Below are 19,718 nucleotides of genomic sequence, written 5' to 3'. Positions count from 1 at the left end.
AGAATAATAAAGGCAGCAGCTCAGCAGGTATTGTAGGGCATTAAAGATATGTTGCAGAGGACATCCTCATGACAGCTACTGTTCAGTTTTCCAGCGAGAATGGAACCCTAAACACAATGAAGTCAAGAAAAAAACCTCCCAGTGGGTTTAAGAGAAGTTGCATAAATCAGAGTGACTTCTGTAAACTACTCTTTTAAAAAATACTGCACATAATTCATGTGCGATAGTGTTAATTGTGCCAATTCAAGTCAGTAATTTTGTAAACAAAACTTATATTAGTTATATTAGTTTCTCCACTGAGAGCAATTTCATCTACATAGTTACTATCCCAAATTAAATGTTGTTATTTCTTTCTGTCAAAAATTAGTGTCATCAGAAAGAAGGAAGGAGAGCACTTCTGTGACATTAATGGGTATAATGCCTGAAAAAATTACTTTCACATGCTCTGATACTATATACTTCATTCCAAATTTATGTTTCAGCATTTTTAAATCAGCAGACATGGTATGATATCTAAACAGACAAAGAGAGAATTTGAATGGAACATAGTTTAGTTCCATTTTAGGTTAGGAAAACTGGCTGTTGTACTTGAACGGCTTAAAAGTCACATCTTAGCCTACTCATATAAGTTTCTGCTAACATGTGCGCTGAATAGAGACCATACAACAGTTAGCACCTTCTCTCACAATCCCAGTTTCCCCAGCTGCTTCTCAGAGAGTAATGTTAAAACACTGTGTGCAAAAAAAACCATCTCCAGATACCTAAGACTCATCCTGAAAAGATCACATTCTGACTTAACAGAGGATCAAAATTCTACAGAGCTAGACATGGACAGAAACTTTAAAATATAAACACATGGGAGGGAGGGGAAGAAAATCAGGCAAACTTCTGAGTATGAAGACCAATCAGTCTGCTGGGATAATTAGCTTCAGCAGTTATGAAGGGAAAGTTTCTTTTAAGAAGTTACTCTAGTTACTTAGCTACAAATTTTAAGTTGCAGTCTGCTTTTTTGTATGTATTAATTTATTAGCATACCTACAGTAGAAACCCTCCAAAGCGTTTCATATGAATTTCACACATACTTACTTTGGCAAAATTTTTAACTGGTTTTCTCTAAGTTCCAATATCTGGAGTTTAGTTAATCTGTAACAAAAAAAAAAAAAAAAAAAAAATAACAAATTCACACACTCTGTATTACCATAAAAAAAATCTCAGAACTTGTTCATATTGCTAAGCTTACATTTTAAAAGAGATCAACAAGTTTTAAATATTTTCCCATAAGAATACAAATATGTTTTATACAGAAACCTGCATGTTATTTTAAATGCATTTATTCATTAAGTTTTGGTTCTTGCATAATGGCAAACAAACTGGATCTTGCTCACTTTCCTGCATCTCAAACACAGTTCCTTCCCCTCAGCCTACAGTTTTTTAAGCATTTCATTGGATTCATTAGCATGTGCTGTCCTCATATAAAGTATTTGTGAAATAAAAGGAGAAAGGCAGCATCATTCTGCAAAAGTTATGATGATAAATTTCTCATACAGGCAATTTATCAAATCACTTCATCTGAAAGGCCTCAATTAGTGGAATACCTGTGGTTTTCCAAAAGGTAAAACCAACTTTTAAATTTGTATTGGATCTCCTTTCATACTATGTCTTTAGCCAGCTTCTTAATCCTTTTGATATTTCTGCCAGGAGGTAATTTGACCTTTCTCTGAGTAAATCCTTGGTGCAATATAAATAACCTCTAAATCACAAACTGAATTGCTTGGCCCAGATAAGTTCAAGGTAGACTCGACATTAAAGCAACATACTGTCCCCAGCGGATTTTTGTTTGCATTAGGACAGAAGTGTTTCTCTGTTAAGGAAAACAAAAAAAACTTGAATTTGGTTTAAAAAAGACAAGCTCATAAAGACAAGAACTATACACAGATTGCCTGGGCAAAACAAGATAGTAAGCTCCAGGACTGAAAAAGGAGCTGGGTGAACAGACCAGTCTTTCCTGAAGGCACAGAAGTATGTCTTAAAGACACAGATGAAAACTTAGTAAGGTGTGATAATTATTTTTTAAGTAAAAATACAAACCTGAAAAAAATATTTGCTTTTTCTCAAGACATTCTCTCATTTTTGTATGCCTTGAAAGTAGCAGTCCCACAGATAACCTAAGAATGCAAATGTTACCTTGAAATAGAACAGAACTTGATCAAGTCCAGCATGGCAAGCAATAGCTGCCAGCTGGTAGCAACTGCTGGAGAGGAACCTCCTCCCTGAAAGCTTTCCAGAGAAAAATGAAACCTGTAATAAGACTGGAAGAATACTCGACAGTGGGTATCTAAAACAGGAGAATTAAATCTCCTTCCTCTTTGAATAACAGGATATTGCCCCAACTGTGTTAATATTACTGTGGCTGCAAAAGCAACCCAAAACAAAATGGCATTTGAATCCTGTTCAGACTTGGCCTACAGGGGACTGCACAAGCATCCACATTTTGAAAGCGCTGGAGACCTGATTTTGCACTACTCTACATTAAAAAATACATTTTCTGTGTTTTAAAACACATTGGTTTCCAAGGAGTTATATCCTTCCTTTAACAAGAGATAATATATAAATATAAAAAAGTGAAAACAGAACAGTTAAAAAGCAAAGCAAGTGGAAGATATTTCTTACACTAGCTCAAAAGCTCATAGAAGCTACTAAGCTATTTGCTTTGCCTAGAACAAAAGTGGAAAGGACAACTTCCTAGCTTTCAAGTAAGTTATAAAAGGTTTTCAAGATCATGAAGTTTAACCGTCAACCTGACCTACTGATTCCCATCACTAAACTACGTCCCTTGCTGCCACATCTTGTAAATACCTTCAGGGATGGAGACTCCACCACTTCCCTAGTCAGCCTGTTCCAATATTTGAGTGCCCTTTTCATGAATAAATTTTTCCCAACATCAAATCTAAACTTCCTTAGCACAACTTAGGTCTATTTCCTTGTGCCCTACCACTTGTCACCTGGAAAAATTTTGGGAAGGCTTCCATAATCAAACACTACATTAGGCCCCCATAGGTGCTTTGCTTTGATGACAGGGAAAATAGCTAGTTTTCAGTATTTCCTCACAACACATGTATGTAGTCAAATTTCTTAGTTGAAAACAGGAAAAGCATTCATATGCTAAGCTATAAATAGGTACACTCACACATCACTGATTTTTGCCAGAACTCATGGTACAACACTTTTAATAAGCGAATTGTGTGAGCTTAAAAGACTGCCTTTGGCGACAGAAAGGTTCACAACTTTGCTTCAACCTTATTTCATATTTATGTCCTACTCTCTCTTCAGCTAAGCTTAAGAGTCTGGAGATACAAACATCTAATTTGTTATGTATAGAGCAAAGGCTACTAGCTAAATATTTTCAGTCTCTTCAGGTTGGGAAATACAGGCTGTGCCTAAAACAGCAATTTTCTTGCAGTAATTAACCAGAAATATTGGCCCCAAGTAGTTGCCATTTCTTCCATTATTACTAGGGCTTAATTCAAGTTTAATGTAATAACATACAACAAATACTTAGCCTAGCTGCTCTTTAATTTGCTCGTGTATGGACCCATGCAAAGCACCTGAATTCTTGCTACGAGACTGAAAAAATCAATATTTAGATTGGAAAATAAGTCATAATGGCAGAATACATATTTTCTGTTCCATCCAATCACAAAAATTTGTCATACTTAGAAGAAAATAATCTCTCAGCTGTGAAAATATGTACCCGCAAATACTCATATAACACCTAAGCACAAAGCAATAGGAGAGTATTATTCAAGTGTACCTAGTGTAATGGACTAGTAGCAGCTTTACTAATGCAGAAATACACTTCTAAAATCATAACTAATAATGAAACAGGACTCAAATGCATGCCAAACATAAAAAAACTATAGGATGCATAAGTTTGCAAACTTACTTAGGTGTAACTCAATCAAGTTCTCAGTTCAATCTCCACTATATATTTAATTTAAAAAGATATCCCAGATCAGTCACTACTTAAAATACCTGGCGCTGCAAATTGTTGAGAAACAAGATTAAAAGGAAAATCATAACAAAATCCCTTTTAAAGCTATCATGTGCAGTGAGCTTCAGGTTTAAATTACTCTGCTTATAGATTTGCATATCTGAATCTAAATATACATATGGTATATATAGATATGTAACATAAGTTTTCTTTGGTACATGCAGATTTCAGAATACTGTGCATTGACACGGAGGCTAACTCTGGGACTCAAGCTGCTATTAATATATTCAAAATAGAATTTGGAAGTGGAAAAAAACACTACCATCTCAGAATTCCAAATGAAATGCCCCATCTAATCTACTGATTTTTAAGAAGCCTAAGAGCCTTGACAAGTATCACTAAAGAACAGCAAGGAATGCTCATAAAGAAGGGGGAAAGAAAGTGGATATCCTTGCCCTCAATACAATGCAAAGCTTGAGCACTAGCCCTGAAAGAGAATAAAATGAAGGTGAATGTTGCAAAAGCTGCATAAATATACCAGAAGTAAACTGCATTAAATGGTTTTCTTTCCTAAGCATCAAGATAAAAATTACCAATTTGTATTCAAAGACCCATTTTGGGTCCATCCTGTTCAGTACTTTCCAACAGAAAAGGAGGGGCAAAAATGATTAGTCTAAAAAGACAGTCACAGTACAATAGAATACTAGAATATTAGGGAAAAAACTGCATAATCTTAAGGAATGGGAGAAAAAAAAAAGGTGGACAAGATGCCATGGTACCAAATGTTAAAGTTATTATTTCCTTGTAAGGTAATCACTCATTTTTAACTGAACTGTCCAATGCATAAGTTGATCATGTGGTGGGAAGCCACACTCAGCAGCTGCAGAAGGCACGAGAGGAACACTAGAGTGTAATCACTAATATTTCCAAGAGAAACAAGAAAATAATCATGACACTGTACAAGCCATTAAGAGATCTCAATTTGAATTCTAAATATAGTTACATATGTCGTAGTCCTCCATCATTACACAAACACATAAAAATAATTAAAACTGAAACTAGTTCCAAGATCTACTAATATAATAAAGCACAAAGAAAAGCCAGTCATACCAGAGAGAAAAACAATTTAGACCATTTGTCTACAAATGATAAAGTATATGATCTGTTTACATGGCACAGGATGTAGAAGGAATCAGAATGACTTGTCTTAGTTTGACTCCAATTTTTGTAGAACATAGCTCAGCTTCAGAGTACCTTAAGAAAGGATATGGTTGAGGAAGAGAAGAACGTAACTGATGTGACAAAAAAAAAAACCACCCACAAACACAAAGCTTTTAAAAGAAAGGAAAAGCCATCATGATATAGAACAGAAATCCTGTCTGAAAGAACATTTCTGATGTATTAAATCAGCAGTATAGAAATCCCCCTTCTTATAGCTCATATAGTTCTAAGCAGAAGTCAAATACATATTTCACTCGTCCCACTGCTAGGATTGTCAGTAATAGCTTAGTTACACATTTTGTTACATTATCTTCTAATTTATTTCTTCTGTAAATTACTTTCTGATAGAATTGCATATTTTCTGTGCAATACCATTAGTAAGCATGTGAACTTACATAAAAATATGTTGAATTTGATTTAAAACAACAGATGAGAGAAGCATTCATTTCAGTCTCATTCTCTTGGCCACAAGCAAGGATGTTTTAAGTCACTACTACTATTTTAAAGCAGGGATGTATTCTTAATGGCTATTAAGAAGCAGTAAGCACTGTATCAGAAAAATGGCTTTCAAGTTGCCTACAGTAAATAATTCATTCTAAACCAGTTAGTAGTAATTAATGACTTCACAGTTTGCCTAACCATTAAAGAAGTTACAGTACACTGTAAGCTTTACAGAAAAGGACAGCAATGAAGAAAAATGACAGTGAATGATGTTTTTAAAAATAACATAGGTTATTTTATAAATTTGGTTATGCACATTTCCTCTCCTCCTCCAGTCTGCACTTTGCTCCAGAAGCAGCAGCGAATGTTCTGCACAAATTTGAAATTAAACATAGATACTGTGTTTCAAATGCAGCTCACCTGCCAAAGTTAGCTGGCAAAAACTCAAGAAATGCATCATTCAGGTACAGCTGTGTTAGGTTTAGCAGCTGGGAAAATCCGTCTGGAAGTCTGTAAATAATAATAAAAAAAAAGTAGTATAGTGTCTTCAATTCAATTATATTCAAGGCATGTGACTCAATGCTGTACTCAAGAACAGTATAGTACTGAAGTCCTACATACATATTACATTATATGGTATGGTGGTCACATGAAACTAGTTTGAAAATTATTTTTAAGTATTGAGGGCTATATCTACAGGCAACAAAAACTACAAACAAAAAACTATGGTCTTTACTATGTACTTACAATCTCCTGACACCCAGAGCAGAAAAAAATATTATTACAGGTAATACGATGAATTAAGATTTATGCAATAGCTTTCTCTCCCCAAAACAGTTACCTTCCATGAAGTTCATAGAATCATAGAATTACTCAGGTTGGAAGGGACCGCAAGGATCATCAAGTCCAACCGCAGTCTAACCATAGTACCCTAACTCTAACAACCCTCTGCTAAATCATATCTCTGAGCACCACATCCAACCAGCTCTTAAACACATCCAGGCACAGTGACTCAACCACCTCCCTGGGAAGCCCATTCCAATGTTTAACCACCCTTTCTGTAAAGAAGTGTTTCCTAATGTCCAACCTAAACTTATCTTGGCGCAACTTGAGGCCATTTCCCCTCGTCTTGTCACCTGTCACCAGTGAGAAGAGACCTACCCTGCTCTCATGTAAGCACATTTCAGGTACTGGAAGAGAGCAATAAGGTTTCCCCTCAGCGGCTTCTTCCCCAAACTAAACAGCCCCAGTTCCCTCAGCCTCTCCTCATAGGGCTGATTTTCCAAGCCCTTCACTAGCCTCGTTGCCCTTCTCTGGACCTGCTCCAGTACCTCCATGTCCTTTCTGTACTGAGGTGCCCAAAACTGAACACAGTACTCGAGGTGAGGCCTCATCAGTGCCGAGCACAGGGGCAGGATGACTTTCCTAGTCCTGCTCACCACACCATTCCTGATACAAGCCAGGATGCCATTGACCTTCTGGGCCACCAGGGCACACTGCTGGCTCATGTTCAGCCAACTGTCCATCAGAACACCAAGGTCCCTTTCCATCAGGCAGCTTTCCAGCCACACCTCCCCAACCCTGTAGGGTTGCCTGGGGTTGTTGTGACCAAAATGCAGGACCTGACACTTGGCCCTATTGAAACTCATGCCGTTAACCTTGGCCCATCAATCCAGTCTGTCCAAGTCCCTCTGCAGTGCCCTTCTTCCCTCTGGCAGATCAACACTCCTTCCCAGCTTGGTGTCGTCTGCAAACTTACTTAGGGCGCACTCAATCCCCTCATCAAGATCATCAACAGAAGTGGCCCCAGTACTGAGCCTTGCGGGACACCACTCGTGACCGGCCGCCAACTAGATCCAACTCCATTGACCACGACTCTTTGGGCCCGGCCATCCAGCCAGTGCTTCACCCAGCGGGGCGTACATCCATTCAGACCATGGGCAGCCAGCTTCTCCACGAGAACATTATGGGGGACAGTGTCAAAGGCCTTACTGAAGTTCAGGTAGACCACATCGACAGCCTGACCCTCATCCACTAAGCGGGTCACCTTGTCATAGAATTAAATCAGGTTTGTCAGATAGGATCTACCAATCGTAAGCCCATGCTGACTGGGCCTGATCGCCTGGTTGACCTTTAATTGGTCCATGATGGCTCCCGAGATTATTCGTTCCATAACCTTCCCGGGCACCGAGGTGAGACTAATAGGCCTGTAACTACCAGGATTATCTTTCCGGCCCTTTTTGAAGATGGGCGTCACATTTGCCAGTTTCCAATCCACTGGGATATCCCTGGTTAGCCAGGACTGCTGAAAAATGATGGACAGTGGCTTGGCAATCACATCTGCCAACTCCCTCAGCACTCTAGGGTGCAATCCATCTGGCCCCATGCTTTCGCTGGATAACTCCATAACTTCATAACTCCAGTAGCACCACTGTGGCAAAATTACTTGTATTACTATTGAAAATGACAGATAACTCAATTAATACAGACTATCTTAAAGACTGTGGTGCAAATTTGTGAGTGAAATTAATTTGCTCTTAAGAAACAAAACTTTGATCATTTTTCTCTACCTTCATAAAGAGGCAATGAACTGAAAAAAAGCTGACAAAGCCATATGGTAATATGCAGGATGCCTGACATAACCTATTAAGCTAGGCAAATTACTTCAGTCACATAGCTAAAGTGCATCTTAGCACAATGAGGATAATAAAAATAATTCTTGGGTGCCTCAGTTCCTTGCCTCCAGTTAGAAGAGCTGGCTCACAAAAAGTTGACCGGAGCACATGTGAGATTCATCAGAGATTGCATAGAACAATAAGTACCATAAAAATTACAAACTTACTTTGAAATTGGATTTACGCTGGCCTCAACAACTGTCAAGACTTTGCAGTTTTTTATGTTTTCTGGAAACTCCTGTATGCCTGCAAAATACATGAAAAAGAAGGGAAACAGTGTTCAACCACTATGCTCCAACACAGACATAAAAAATGGTGCACATAAAACTACTAGCGATAAAAACTAACCCATTCAGAAGCCAATGGACTAGTTCTTTAATGTTTCACCTCAGATAAGTTTTCACGAAAGAAACACCCTTACACAAAATCAATTTCATTGCTTTTCTATTTGTTGAGTACTTCATTACATAGCAGTGAGTTCACAAAGCAACATTTCAGAGACAGTGTAACAATTCTCACTGATATTACCAAACATTACAGAACTTGCACTCTGTAATGTATCTGAGAACAGACCGCTAGTTCCAAATTCACTTCTTGAAATCTGAAAGTACATTTACAACATTCATGGCTCTGAAGAAATCTCCTAATCCACCACATACCCTGCTGCTAGCTTCAAATTATTTGTACAGAAGGAAAAAAAAAAATGCTGCAGATACACTTGCATAAAGACTAAGACTATAAGGAATCTCTTCTTTTTTCTAAGATAGCCTACAGAAATGCTAGCAAATAAATTTGCAACCAAATTTATATTTGTCTGAAGCTGACAATACAAGCCTTGAAAACATAAGATGGGTATACACCACGTCAGAAAGAAGTCAGCTTGGAGCCATTCTGTTCCCTATTTCACCTCATTTATCATTGCACCATAAAAAAAAATAAAACCATGGTACCACAACATTTACTTTTGCAATGTACTACTGCATTATTCTTATACGTCAGGAGAGGTGTCTAGAGTTTGGGTCTATGTTTATGCAGTTAACAAGATTGACACAGTATATTATAACCTAAGAGATAACACTGCCATCCCACAAGACAAGTAGCCAAAAAAAAACCAAACCAAACATACTTTCACAGCAAATCCACTGATGATGTTCAGGGAGAAAAGTCATTATGTCTAATTCAGTTCAAATTAAGTACAAACTCTAACGCCATCAAAGCAGATTTTTAGTTCTTTCTTGACAGGAAGCCATTAGTCAGACCAGATGATTAAAAAACTACTTTTGACTTATACCGGATGTAGTAAGAATTTGAGCAGACCTGTAAAAAGGGTCAGTAGAGGACAAGACAGTGTCTACTGATTAATTTTATCCCTTTTAGCCCCAAATCAAAACTATATACTTCATTTCTCAAATAGTAGCAATCCTTTCGGGACCAAAGGTAGCTTTAAAGAAAGATGAGAAATTATGAGAAATTATTATCTTTACCATGTAAAGATAAGGAATGTTAACCTGTTGTTGCCACATCATCTTTTATATTAAGGGAAACATTTCCAAGGAATTTAAGAATGTATGATTTTAATTCCTATTGTAGCAAGAAGCCTCTTTCTCCAAACACACAAATGGAAAGCATCTAACCTGACACACAATCCTCTACCAGACCAGATGCACGAAAACCTAGTGCATGTGAAACCTGTCTAGATGAAGTCACAGAATTTTTTTTTTTTTAACAGTCTTCCCCTTTATACTTTTTTTTTTTCTCTGATGATGCAACTTTGTCCATTTAAAATTAATCATGTCTATAATAATCACAGTAAACCACAGCTAAGTTCCTCCTTGGAGTCAGTGTAATGTTTCTGTCTCACTCCATGCCATTAGATCTGTTGTTAGAACTGGAGAGATTCTCAGTTATTCTGAAAGACAGGCACAATACCGGCTCTGGCTTTCTCCCTAGATCAAAGACTGCTCTCCTCCAAGATGTCAAAATTCATTTATTACTAATGTTGCCACTGTCTGTATCAAGAACTCTTTGAAGCACAGAAGACTAAGATTTGCAATAACTACCTAGAAAACAAAACACGCAGAGCATCTTCTGGAGGGGAGAGTGTACTCAGAAGAATAGCCAAATACAATATTAGCTATTCAAATACAGACACGTTAGATCAGAATGCTTTTGTACAAAATTGGAGTACTCTACTGTAGTCTCTTGTTTGAGTATGCCTTGGGCAAGAAGCAGCAACAGTTCTAACAACAAATTAACAACAGAAATTCAATAGATACGAGAAAACTAACAATGAAGCAGCAAGTTAGTTCCAATTACTGTACCAGGATCGGTACAGTGTATACTGTTCTTACAAACTCACTCAACACTTCAGTCATGTAAATAGTGCCAGCCATTGTTACGTGAGCAGCAAACTGGAGAAAGTAGCATTAAATATACATGCTTTCAGTACAGGTTCAGATGACAAATTTCAGAGGCTATTCCTCTCTGTCAGGTGACAGGAAATCAGCAGTTAATACTTGTTAACTGCCTACACAACAACCTTCAGACAGCTTCTTCTCTTCACATATACTTCTTTTACATTCAAACGTGCAGTTAATGTTAATATTCTCCTGCCAATAGAACAAATTCAAAAAGTCACTTAGAGTAGACAGAAAGACACCGGGAGAAGATCCCGGACAGAAGATCCATCTGCTGTAAGAAGCATTTTTTAAGAGGATCTGCTCTTTCTCTGCTTGCTATCTATACTTAAGTGTCCTGAATTGTCTTCTGTTAAGACAGCTCAACAAATCTCAAGGGTCTACACGGATATGTCTTTTCACACTCCATTTGTAACACCATATACTAATTACCCCTCCCCATCCTCCACAAGGATCTAGTGCAGTGGACACCACAAAGTGAGACCCATATTCTGTTCTAAAACATTTTCCTTTAGGATCTTTTACGGCTTCCTTTAGTACATACTTAAGCATTAGAGAAAAGGAAGATAAAATAGATTACTGATTTGTGGGTTATCTAGACTGTTACAGCTTTATCCCATCCTCCTTGAGAAACATGTAGCTAGGTTTCTTAGCCTGCTGTTTCCTATTTTACATGATAACAATCACGTCCATTCCATTTCCGTGCTGTAGTTGATTTACAGATAATGTTTACTGTTTTTACAAAAATCACAGACCATCACATTTGTGGACTTTGACCATTTGCAGAACACAACAGGAGAAAATAAGATTTTCTGGTCATTTTTAATGCTAACTGCAGGATTTATGAACTGAATTGAGAGCAAAGTTTTTTTTGCATTGCTGTTTTCCACAGAAATAACATTTACATAATAGCACTTAATTTTCCAACCTGCTTTTCCAAATTTCAGGCATTTTCAAGTGTACTGGCCGGTGTCTACTACAAATGCCAATTAAACACAAAAAACATGGGGACGAGGGCCTGGAAAATTGTCAAAGAAAATCTGGCAGCCAGGTAAGGAATGGAATCTAAATTATTGTCTGGACTGCACCAAAACCAGAAAGCATTCCTCATTCAGAACTCTGGCTACAGCTCGCCAGCTAGCTAGCATAACCTACAGAGCGGTGGTTCATCAGGATCCCCAGACCAGCTGCAGCACACGCCGGAAGCACGTGACCAAAGAAGTCACACAGGGATTTCAGGTCAACGGCCAGAAACCTGTATGTAATCGATCTCGGTTCTGGATCACATAGCAGGGCTGAAATAAGGAATTTCGTGTGATCTTTAACTCCCCAGAGGGAAAGGATTGTTTTGGCACAGTGCCATTGAGCAAATAATGCGCTAATGCCCCTCTCTTTGTTCAGTCTGGATTAAGGCAATTGTAAGTATAATTGGGGTCTCACTCACCATCTGGAGTTACACTAATCCTTTCTTATCACCAAGGACAGCATTAACTGCAGAACGGCAGAGAAAACCGGAACCAACCACCTTTGCTATCCATCAGAAAACCTTTTTAACTCAGAAATATCGGCATTTCTAGGTTAATGGAAAACTGTGCAGTCATATCCACAGCTGGTAGAGCCCGCCTAAAGCCGACATCCTCGTACACTGCTGTTTCAGCCCTACTGCAGCTGTGAGGAATTTGCTCTGCTGTTTGCGCTCAGATCATGTAGTCACATTTTTCTTCAAAAACGCCTGCACTAGTATTTCCAGACTTCAGTTACTCAAACTATTACTGCTAGACAAAGAAGTGGCGTTACCTCCAAATGAAGTTCCACCTCTTTTTTTCTCACATCAAAAGATTTTAAAAACAGCCTTGCAAAAAAAAAAAAAAGTTGGTTTAATTGCTAGCCACTAACAAATGTAAGACTGTGCAAGTCACTTGAGTAATGACCCCAAAGGAAAGAGTTTACAGCTGGATCTTCTGATCTGTAGGAAACATGTGAAAATAAAAACAGGTTTTCAACATGAACATAGCTCAACAACAAACAGACTTCATGCTGCAAAACAAGTGAAACCGCTGCCCTCCGTGCACCATTTCTATTCTGCATCCTTCCAAGTATAGGGAATATGGGCAAACATACAGGCCCAGTTTGCATGAATGTGAAAGCAACCTTAATTACACACAAGCCTCCCCGAGCTAATCTATTCATCCTTGTCTTAAATTCTGGACAAGCAACTAATGAGGACCTGCCTGAAAGCAGATCCACCTTAAAAAAAAAAAACAAACACAGCTTCTGTTTGCTTTCCCACTCAGCCCTTTGCTATAGCTATACTGACAGCTAATATGGATTAAACATGGCATCAAAATACTTCCAGAGTTCAAGATCACACAACTGTTCCAAAGATTATGAAAAATGTTTCTAAGCATGGAATTTAAACTGAAAAACCAAAGGGAAGTATCAGCCACATGCAGTCTGTATTCATACATACTTGTAGAATCCACTTTAATTCAGGATTTCTGCATACCTGTGGTATTAAAAGCAACACTTGCAAAGTAGCATCTTACAGACCAATTGATTTGCTACATAGTGCTTACTCAGCCATTGCTCCTTCTTACAGTTCATCCATCTTCCTAAAACTCTTACCTAGTCCCTTACCCTAGTCCCCTGCCACCACTAGTTTCCAATCAGCCAGGAGCTCTGGTTTCCAAAAGATGTTTGATCAGCCAGCAAAAGAGCAGCACTTTCCTGCTCAGAGCTGCAGCTCCAATCCTGCATAAGGTTGTAAGGTTGACTTCTCTGTGCAAGGTGGCACACAATACACTAGTGATCTCAAAGCAGCACAGGCACATCTAGTTTATTCAATGAAAGCCTATTCTAAACCAATCATTTTCAGAGTAAAGAGCAACTATTGCAAATAGATTTTCATCTAGTTCTAGAAATTGATATCTCAAAGCTTTAGAAACTTGCTATACCTTGCTTTTTGGTTGCTTTGCTTGTACTTTCACAAGGAATACCATGACAACTACACTAAACTAGTAACATTCCTTGCAAGTGTAAGTTTTCCTATTTGTATAGCCTTTATTCTCTCTGTTTTGTTTAAATAGAAAAGTTCCCTTAGTAGAAAAATTGATCTAAAAATCTTACAGAACGTTTACAAGAATCTGAAAACATCCTCCATTGGATTTCCTTAATTTCACTTGAAGCAGGCAAGATAGCTGGGCTAAGGCCAAGGGATGAAATTCAACAAGACTAAGCACCAGGTCTTGCACTTTGGCCACAACAACCCCATGGAATGCTACAGACTTGGGGAAGAGCGGATGGAAGACTGTGCAGAAGAAAAGGACCAGGGGGTGTTTGTCAGTGCTCAGCAGAACATGAGCCAGTAGTGTGCCCAGGTGGCCAAGGAGGTCAATGGCATCCTGACTTGTATCAGAAATAATGTAGTTAGCAGGAGCAGGGAAATGATCATCGCTCTTACTCAATACTGATGAGGCAGCATCTTCAGTACCGTGTTCGGTTTTGAGCTCTTCCCCCCTAGAAAGACTTTTGAGGCCATGGAGCATGTTAAGAGAAGGGCAACGAAGCTGGTGATGGGTCTTATGGGGAGCAATGGAGGGAGCTGGGATTATTCAGTTTGGAGGAAGCTCAGGGGAGACATGATTGCCATTTTTAATGACCTGAAAGGAAGCTGTGGCCTGGTGGGTGTCAGCTTGTTCTCCCACCTAACTAGTAATAGGACAAGAGGATATGGTCTCAAGTTGTAGCAGGGAAGGTGCAGGCTGGATATAGGGAAAATCTTATTTGAAAGAGTGGACAGGTGATGGATCAGACTATTCAGGGAGGTGGTTGAGTCACCATTCCAGGAAGTGTACAAGAAAATGTGTAGATGTGGTATTAAGTGGGCAATATCAGCGGTAGGTGGATAGTTGGACTAGATTATTTTAGAGGTCTTTTCCAGCCTTTTCCAGATTTTATGATTCTATGAACTGCTTGACAAGTATCTACATACAACTCAGCCTATTCACTTTTCCATCTTCACTTAATGAAGTCCTTTTCTCCAATTCTATGCTCTGGAAGTCCTAAAAGTTTCCTTTCACATTTGTCCTCCCTTCTACTATGGTTATTTGCAGGTTTATAAAATGAAAAATAGAAACTCAATCTTTATTTTGAGAGAAATATAATATTTATACTATCCATGTAATGATTAGTGCAAGAATGTCAGTTAATTTATAAACCTGAGAAGTACAACTTAAACAGTGCTTTCATTTTAAAAAAGGGAGAAAACAAAAAATACTTCAATAGAGATATTTTTATGGTGAAGAAAAATATACTCTTATTAGTTGTGATGACTATTACAGTATAATTAGATTTACAATAAAATACAGCATCAGTAATGTATTCGGTGCTCATTTTGTTAATGACATGAGAACTTAGCTACATACAATTATGTGACAATAAAATGTTTACTGAAAATATGAAGTGTTTTTTTTACAGCACTTCAGGCTTTTAAAAAAAATAACATTTTATGCTCATGTGTGTGCCATACTCTAAGTTGGGTTTCTCTCATCATCTGCATGCTATTTTTTTTCTATTAGAAGGCTGAGTCAAGTTTAATATTTCCAAAATTCATTTCTGAGAGCACTTGCAAAATTAAAAATACGAAGTTTTTTTCATCTGAAGACTTAAAACCAAATTCTCAGCAGTTCAGACAGTAATTAATCCTATTTTGCTGTATGCCTCTTGATCTATTTAAATGAAAAATGCCTCATCACTTCCACCAACAGTAACTCATCCTGCTAAATTATTATTACCTGACACGGATACTCATGAACTTAATGAGTACTTGACAGATAAACCTACCTAGGCATGCCAAGGTCAGAGTAAAATTTTCTGAACATGAAATATTAAGAATGTTGTAGACAACAGTTTTGCTTATACTGCTGTCTTGAAAGATTACTAAGATTCAGGTGGTTCTGAACTATGTCTGATTCACAGCTGGACCCCTCCAGAGTAACTTGAAACTAAAAGCTGATTCGCTTTTCTCCCACCTCCCATCACCCAGAGCTGAAAAATCACTGTTGCCTGTCCAGTCACTTTTGCACTTTTGGTTGATAGATTATGACTATCACTCAAAGCACACTATTCTCAAAAGAAAAAGTACATTCTGCCTCCATATGAAATTCACAACTAAAAAAAATCCTAGTTACTTTTACAATGCTTTTTCTGTGTTATGAAAATTTCTTTGAATCCAGGAACAGATCTGTATTAAACTATTTTCATAATTTCAAACATGTACACTCAAGTTCCACATTCAAGACCAAGTCTGTGCCTTAACTGCACTGCAATTCCACTTTGTTGACATCCACTCTTAGACAGGAACATAATTTCATTCTGCAGAGACGGCTTCTAGTCAGTACTTTTTCGTAGGAAAAACAATGTATTTAAGAAAAAACATTATCTACACTTTTCTAAAGAGCTGTAAGTAAGGTAGCTAACTGCTTTTAACGTAAGTTTATCACCTCTATATAATGACATATTATAATAAAGCTACCGACTTAGAAGTCCTCAACCAATTAGTTATCTTTTTATTTAACTATCATGAAAGATAGAAAATTAAGTACATCACCTCCCCTTCTTCATATATGGACAAAAATAGCGAATTTATAGCAAGTTATTTTTTTATTCAGGATCTTTCTCTCTTGCTTCTCCCTAAGTAAAATAAAACTTGCATCATTCTCTTTATTAACTATGAATAATTCTCAATTTGTTGACAAGCTGTACTTCTAAATCCATTACAGATGGGCAACATAATAACTAGACATTCTCCTGATTTTTTGTTTCTCAACTCCACAACTTCTGGCACACACTACGCTAAAATTTGCCAAATCAGCAGATGTTTTTAAAACACTGAAAGAAACATATTTTATCTAGATTTGTGTCTGTTAACAAAAACCTTCAAAATTACTAAAAATAATATTATTGGCAATATGTTTTTGTGGAGCTTTTCACTGTTTGTGTTTCTCATTTGTGTATTTTTCTGTAAAAATGCCTTGCAACAGATTGAAAAGGTGATGATGTTTAAATGTGCTGAAATATACAGGGAAAAAGCTAATCCATCTACATAGGAGACTACTGAAAGACCTGAATGTTCATTGGTATTTGAAAATGAAATCTAAAATTATAGATGAAAATTATAAATGAACATATATTTGATGCAAACGCATTTGCACTGCATGCTTTAATTCCATCCACATGAGGAAAACAACACTTTTGGTACTGTCGTAGAAGAAAGCATCCAAGAAAAATACAGAAGACTAACTTACTCTGCTATTATGACACTATTCTCACAAAAAAAGCCACTGCATTATTCTAGAGTTTTGAGGCCTCTCATAACTGACTCCTAGTAATTTTTCTTCATAATCCAGGGAAAACATCTCTTGCGCTTCCCACAGAGTTCGCTGTTTCCACATCACACTCAAAAACACATGAAAAAAACAACAAAATAAAAACACATCAAAAATGAAAAGTCCTGGAAAAGTCCTAGCTGGTTCACTAGATGTGCTGGAAAGGTGGGTTGACAAAAACCACATGGAATTCAACAAAGAGAAGTGCTGAGTCCTGTGCCTAATGAAGAAGAACCTATCACTCCCAAAAAAACAGAACTTTACAGTTTATTGCAATGTCGTATATTTCAGCTATTGTCTCCTTAAATCATTTATATGCTTATCAGTAACAAGTGTTTCTTAGCAGTCCTCAGAAGGCTTAGCAAAAGGTTGCATTGCTTTGGGTGGGTTCTAACTCTTTTAACTTGTACATGACCAGCTGCCTATTTACATTCATAAGCTAAGGAACTGGCCAACACTAGAACCCCAAATCCCTTCTATTGCTTTCAAATTTTAATTATTGAAAACTTGCATTAGAACCATTTAATCCTTTTAATTGTTCAGTCTAGGACAAAAATACGATTCTTTCCCAGCTGTTTGTCATTATGAAAGTTTAGGGAACATGTTCTTTAAGAACGGCTATTAATCCACTTGTACCAGGAACAGAGCAGGAACAACCAGGTCAATTTACTGCACTAAATGTTTCATTCATTAGGCAGAAATAATAAAGTAATAGTTTAAGTACAGACTGTGATACAATGGACAATAAAGGAGAATGCCAACACCTCCACGATGGGAGCAATTTCACAATAAAGCAGATCTCACTTAATTTTATGGAGTCATAATTAATCTAGTTGTTCACATGCAACAATGAATTGCATATGATAGAATCTTTGGCATATTTATGTAATCCATATTTTCAAATATGGTTTCAAGGAAAGGTCCTTCTCTAACTTCACTATGAATCAGCAAGAGAAGGCTATTACATCCTCATCAATTAAGACAATTTTTTTTTTCCTTTAAGTAAGCCACACAAGCAAGCCTGATGACAATATAAGCTCTTACAATTTCCTCATATTTGCACAGATATTCCAACTTGCCAAAAGAGTATCATTAAAAAATAAATGAAAGTATACACATAGTACTTGGCTGACAGCATTTCATAATTTATAACTAGCTGACTCACAGATTGCAAGTCAGTCAACTGAATCAGTCATTGTCCACAGACACTTTTCTCCCCATGTGACAGAGATTACCATCTCTAGGGACAGATAGGAAAGCAGCTGACTTCTATTACAACTCTGAGACAGATCATTAAAGTAAACTGAAAACAATTTTCATAATAAAATTAAAAGAGAATCCAGCAAATTTTTAAAAGGAAAAATTCTTCGCTACAGTGAAAAATGACAAGGTCAATAAAAGTAACAACTTCAAGCATAAGCATTTTTGAGAAAACACAAACATTTGATGATATTTTTCAGTAATGAATCTCAAAATATAAAGCAATACATTTGACAGATATGATTTAAAAAAAAAACATCAAAATAGATTATTTTTGGCTAAGCATAAGTTTTAGGGTTGTAGTTTAAAGCTTATTAGATGCGTAGATTCTGGAAATTACACTTTTACTGGTATCTTCGTACAGTCAATGATGATTTGCCTTAAAGCTATTCCAATATAATAAGTGAAATGACTTACCATTCTTGCTGACATCCAGTTCCCTGAGATTAATGAGATTTGCAATGGATGCTGGCAATGTGGTTAGATCATTGTCTGGCAAACTCAGCTTGTGCAGCGACTGACAGTTAAAAAGTTGCTATTGAAACAAAGAAAAAAGAGCAACTTTCTCTTAGTTTCCTCTGTATAGCTTTTTTTTTAATCCCTTTAAACTTATGACCTCATAGCTGGAAGGTCAGGCTATTTAAAGACTTTGACCAAAGGCAATTTTTTTTTTTTTTTTTTTAAAACCTGACTAGGTTTAGGATGTTTAGGAAAGCTAAAAAGAAGTGCAGACAGCCATAGGAAACTCATAATTACATTTAACAACTATAAAATCCTTCAAGTGTATCACAAATTGTGACCTGTAGTTCTGAAAACAAAAGTATTTTCCACAATAAGCATGCTATCTGGTACCTCCGAAGTTATTTTAGTTTCTTAAAAAAAAGAGGGGAAAAAATAAAGGTAAATAAACAAATCCATTAAAAAAATTATTCCAGAACTTAGCATTATAGTAGGTATTTATCTTCTCTAAAATAACTTCAAATTTTAATATATTTATTTTACAGTATGCCTTATTTCCCTCCATGCTCCTAGCACATGTACTCGAAAAGGCAACAAAATTATGAGACCTAATGGAAGTTTGATCTAAGGTTGCAGAAAAATGTATAACAACTTTTATATCAACTTCATACAATTAGCATCAAATACCAGCCCAGAGCCAGACATCTTCCTATATGCATGGTACCTTCAGTTTCTTACCTAGAAGCATTACTACTTGACAATATACGGCAGGGAATATTAGTGGAGTGAAAGGAAAAAAATATATTTCTTAGATACTTACAGGTAGTACATAATACATCTTTATTTAAAAAAAAAAAAAAAAAAGTGG

General features: G+C 37.0%; 1 protein-coding gene across 7 annotated transcripts in view; it reads right to left on the bottom strand.

The window, feature by feature from the left end:
• ERBIN (erbb2 interacting protein) overlaps positions 1–19,718 on the bottom strand; it is a 110,190-nt gene that overhangs the window by 33,762 nt on the left and 56,710 nt on the right. For all 7 annotated transcript variants that reach the window (XM_085212547.1, XM_085212546.1, XM_085212552.1 and 4 more), the window contains 4 exons: positions 18,809–18,926; positions 8,496–8,574; positions 6,074–6,163; positions 1,087–1,143 (listed from right to left, as the gene is read on the bottom strand). In XM_085212547.1, the coding sequence (XP_085068673.1) occupies positions 1,087–1,143; positions 6,074–6,163; positions 8,496–8,574; positions 18,809–18,926 (344 nt within the window). The remainder of the gene's footprint in view (positions 1–1,086; positions 1,144–6,073; positions 6,164–8,495; positions 8,575–18,808; positions 18,927–19,718) is intronic.

The sequence above is a fragment of the Meleagris gallopavo genome, chromosome Z (genome assembly GCF_905368555.1).
Source record: "Meleagris gallopavo chromosome Z, MGAL_WU_HG_1.1, whole genome shotgun sequence".
NCBI lineage: Eukaryota > Metazoa > Chordata > Aves > Galliformes > Phasianidae > Meleagris > Meleagris gallopavo.
The sequence above is the reverse complement of the archived record's forward strand: the minus strand, read 5'-3'. Positions and strand labels throughout refer to the sequence as shown.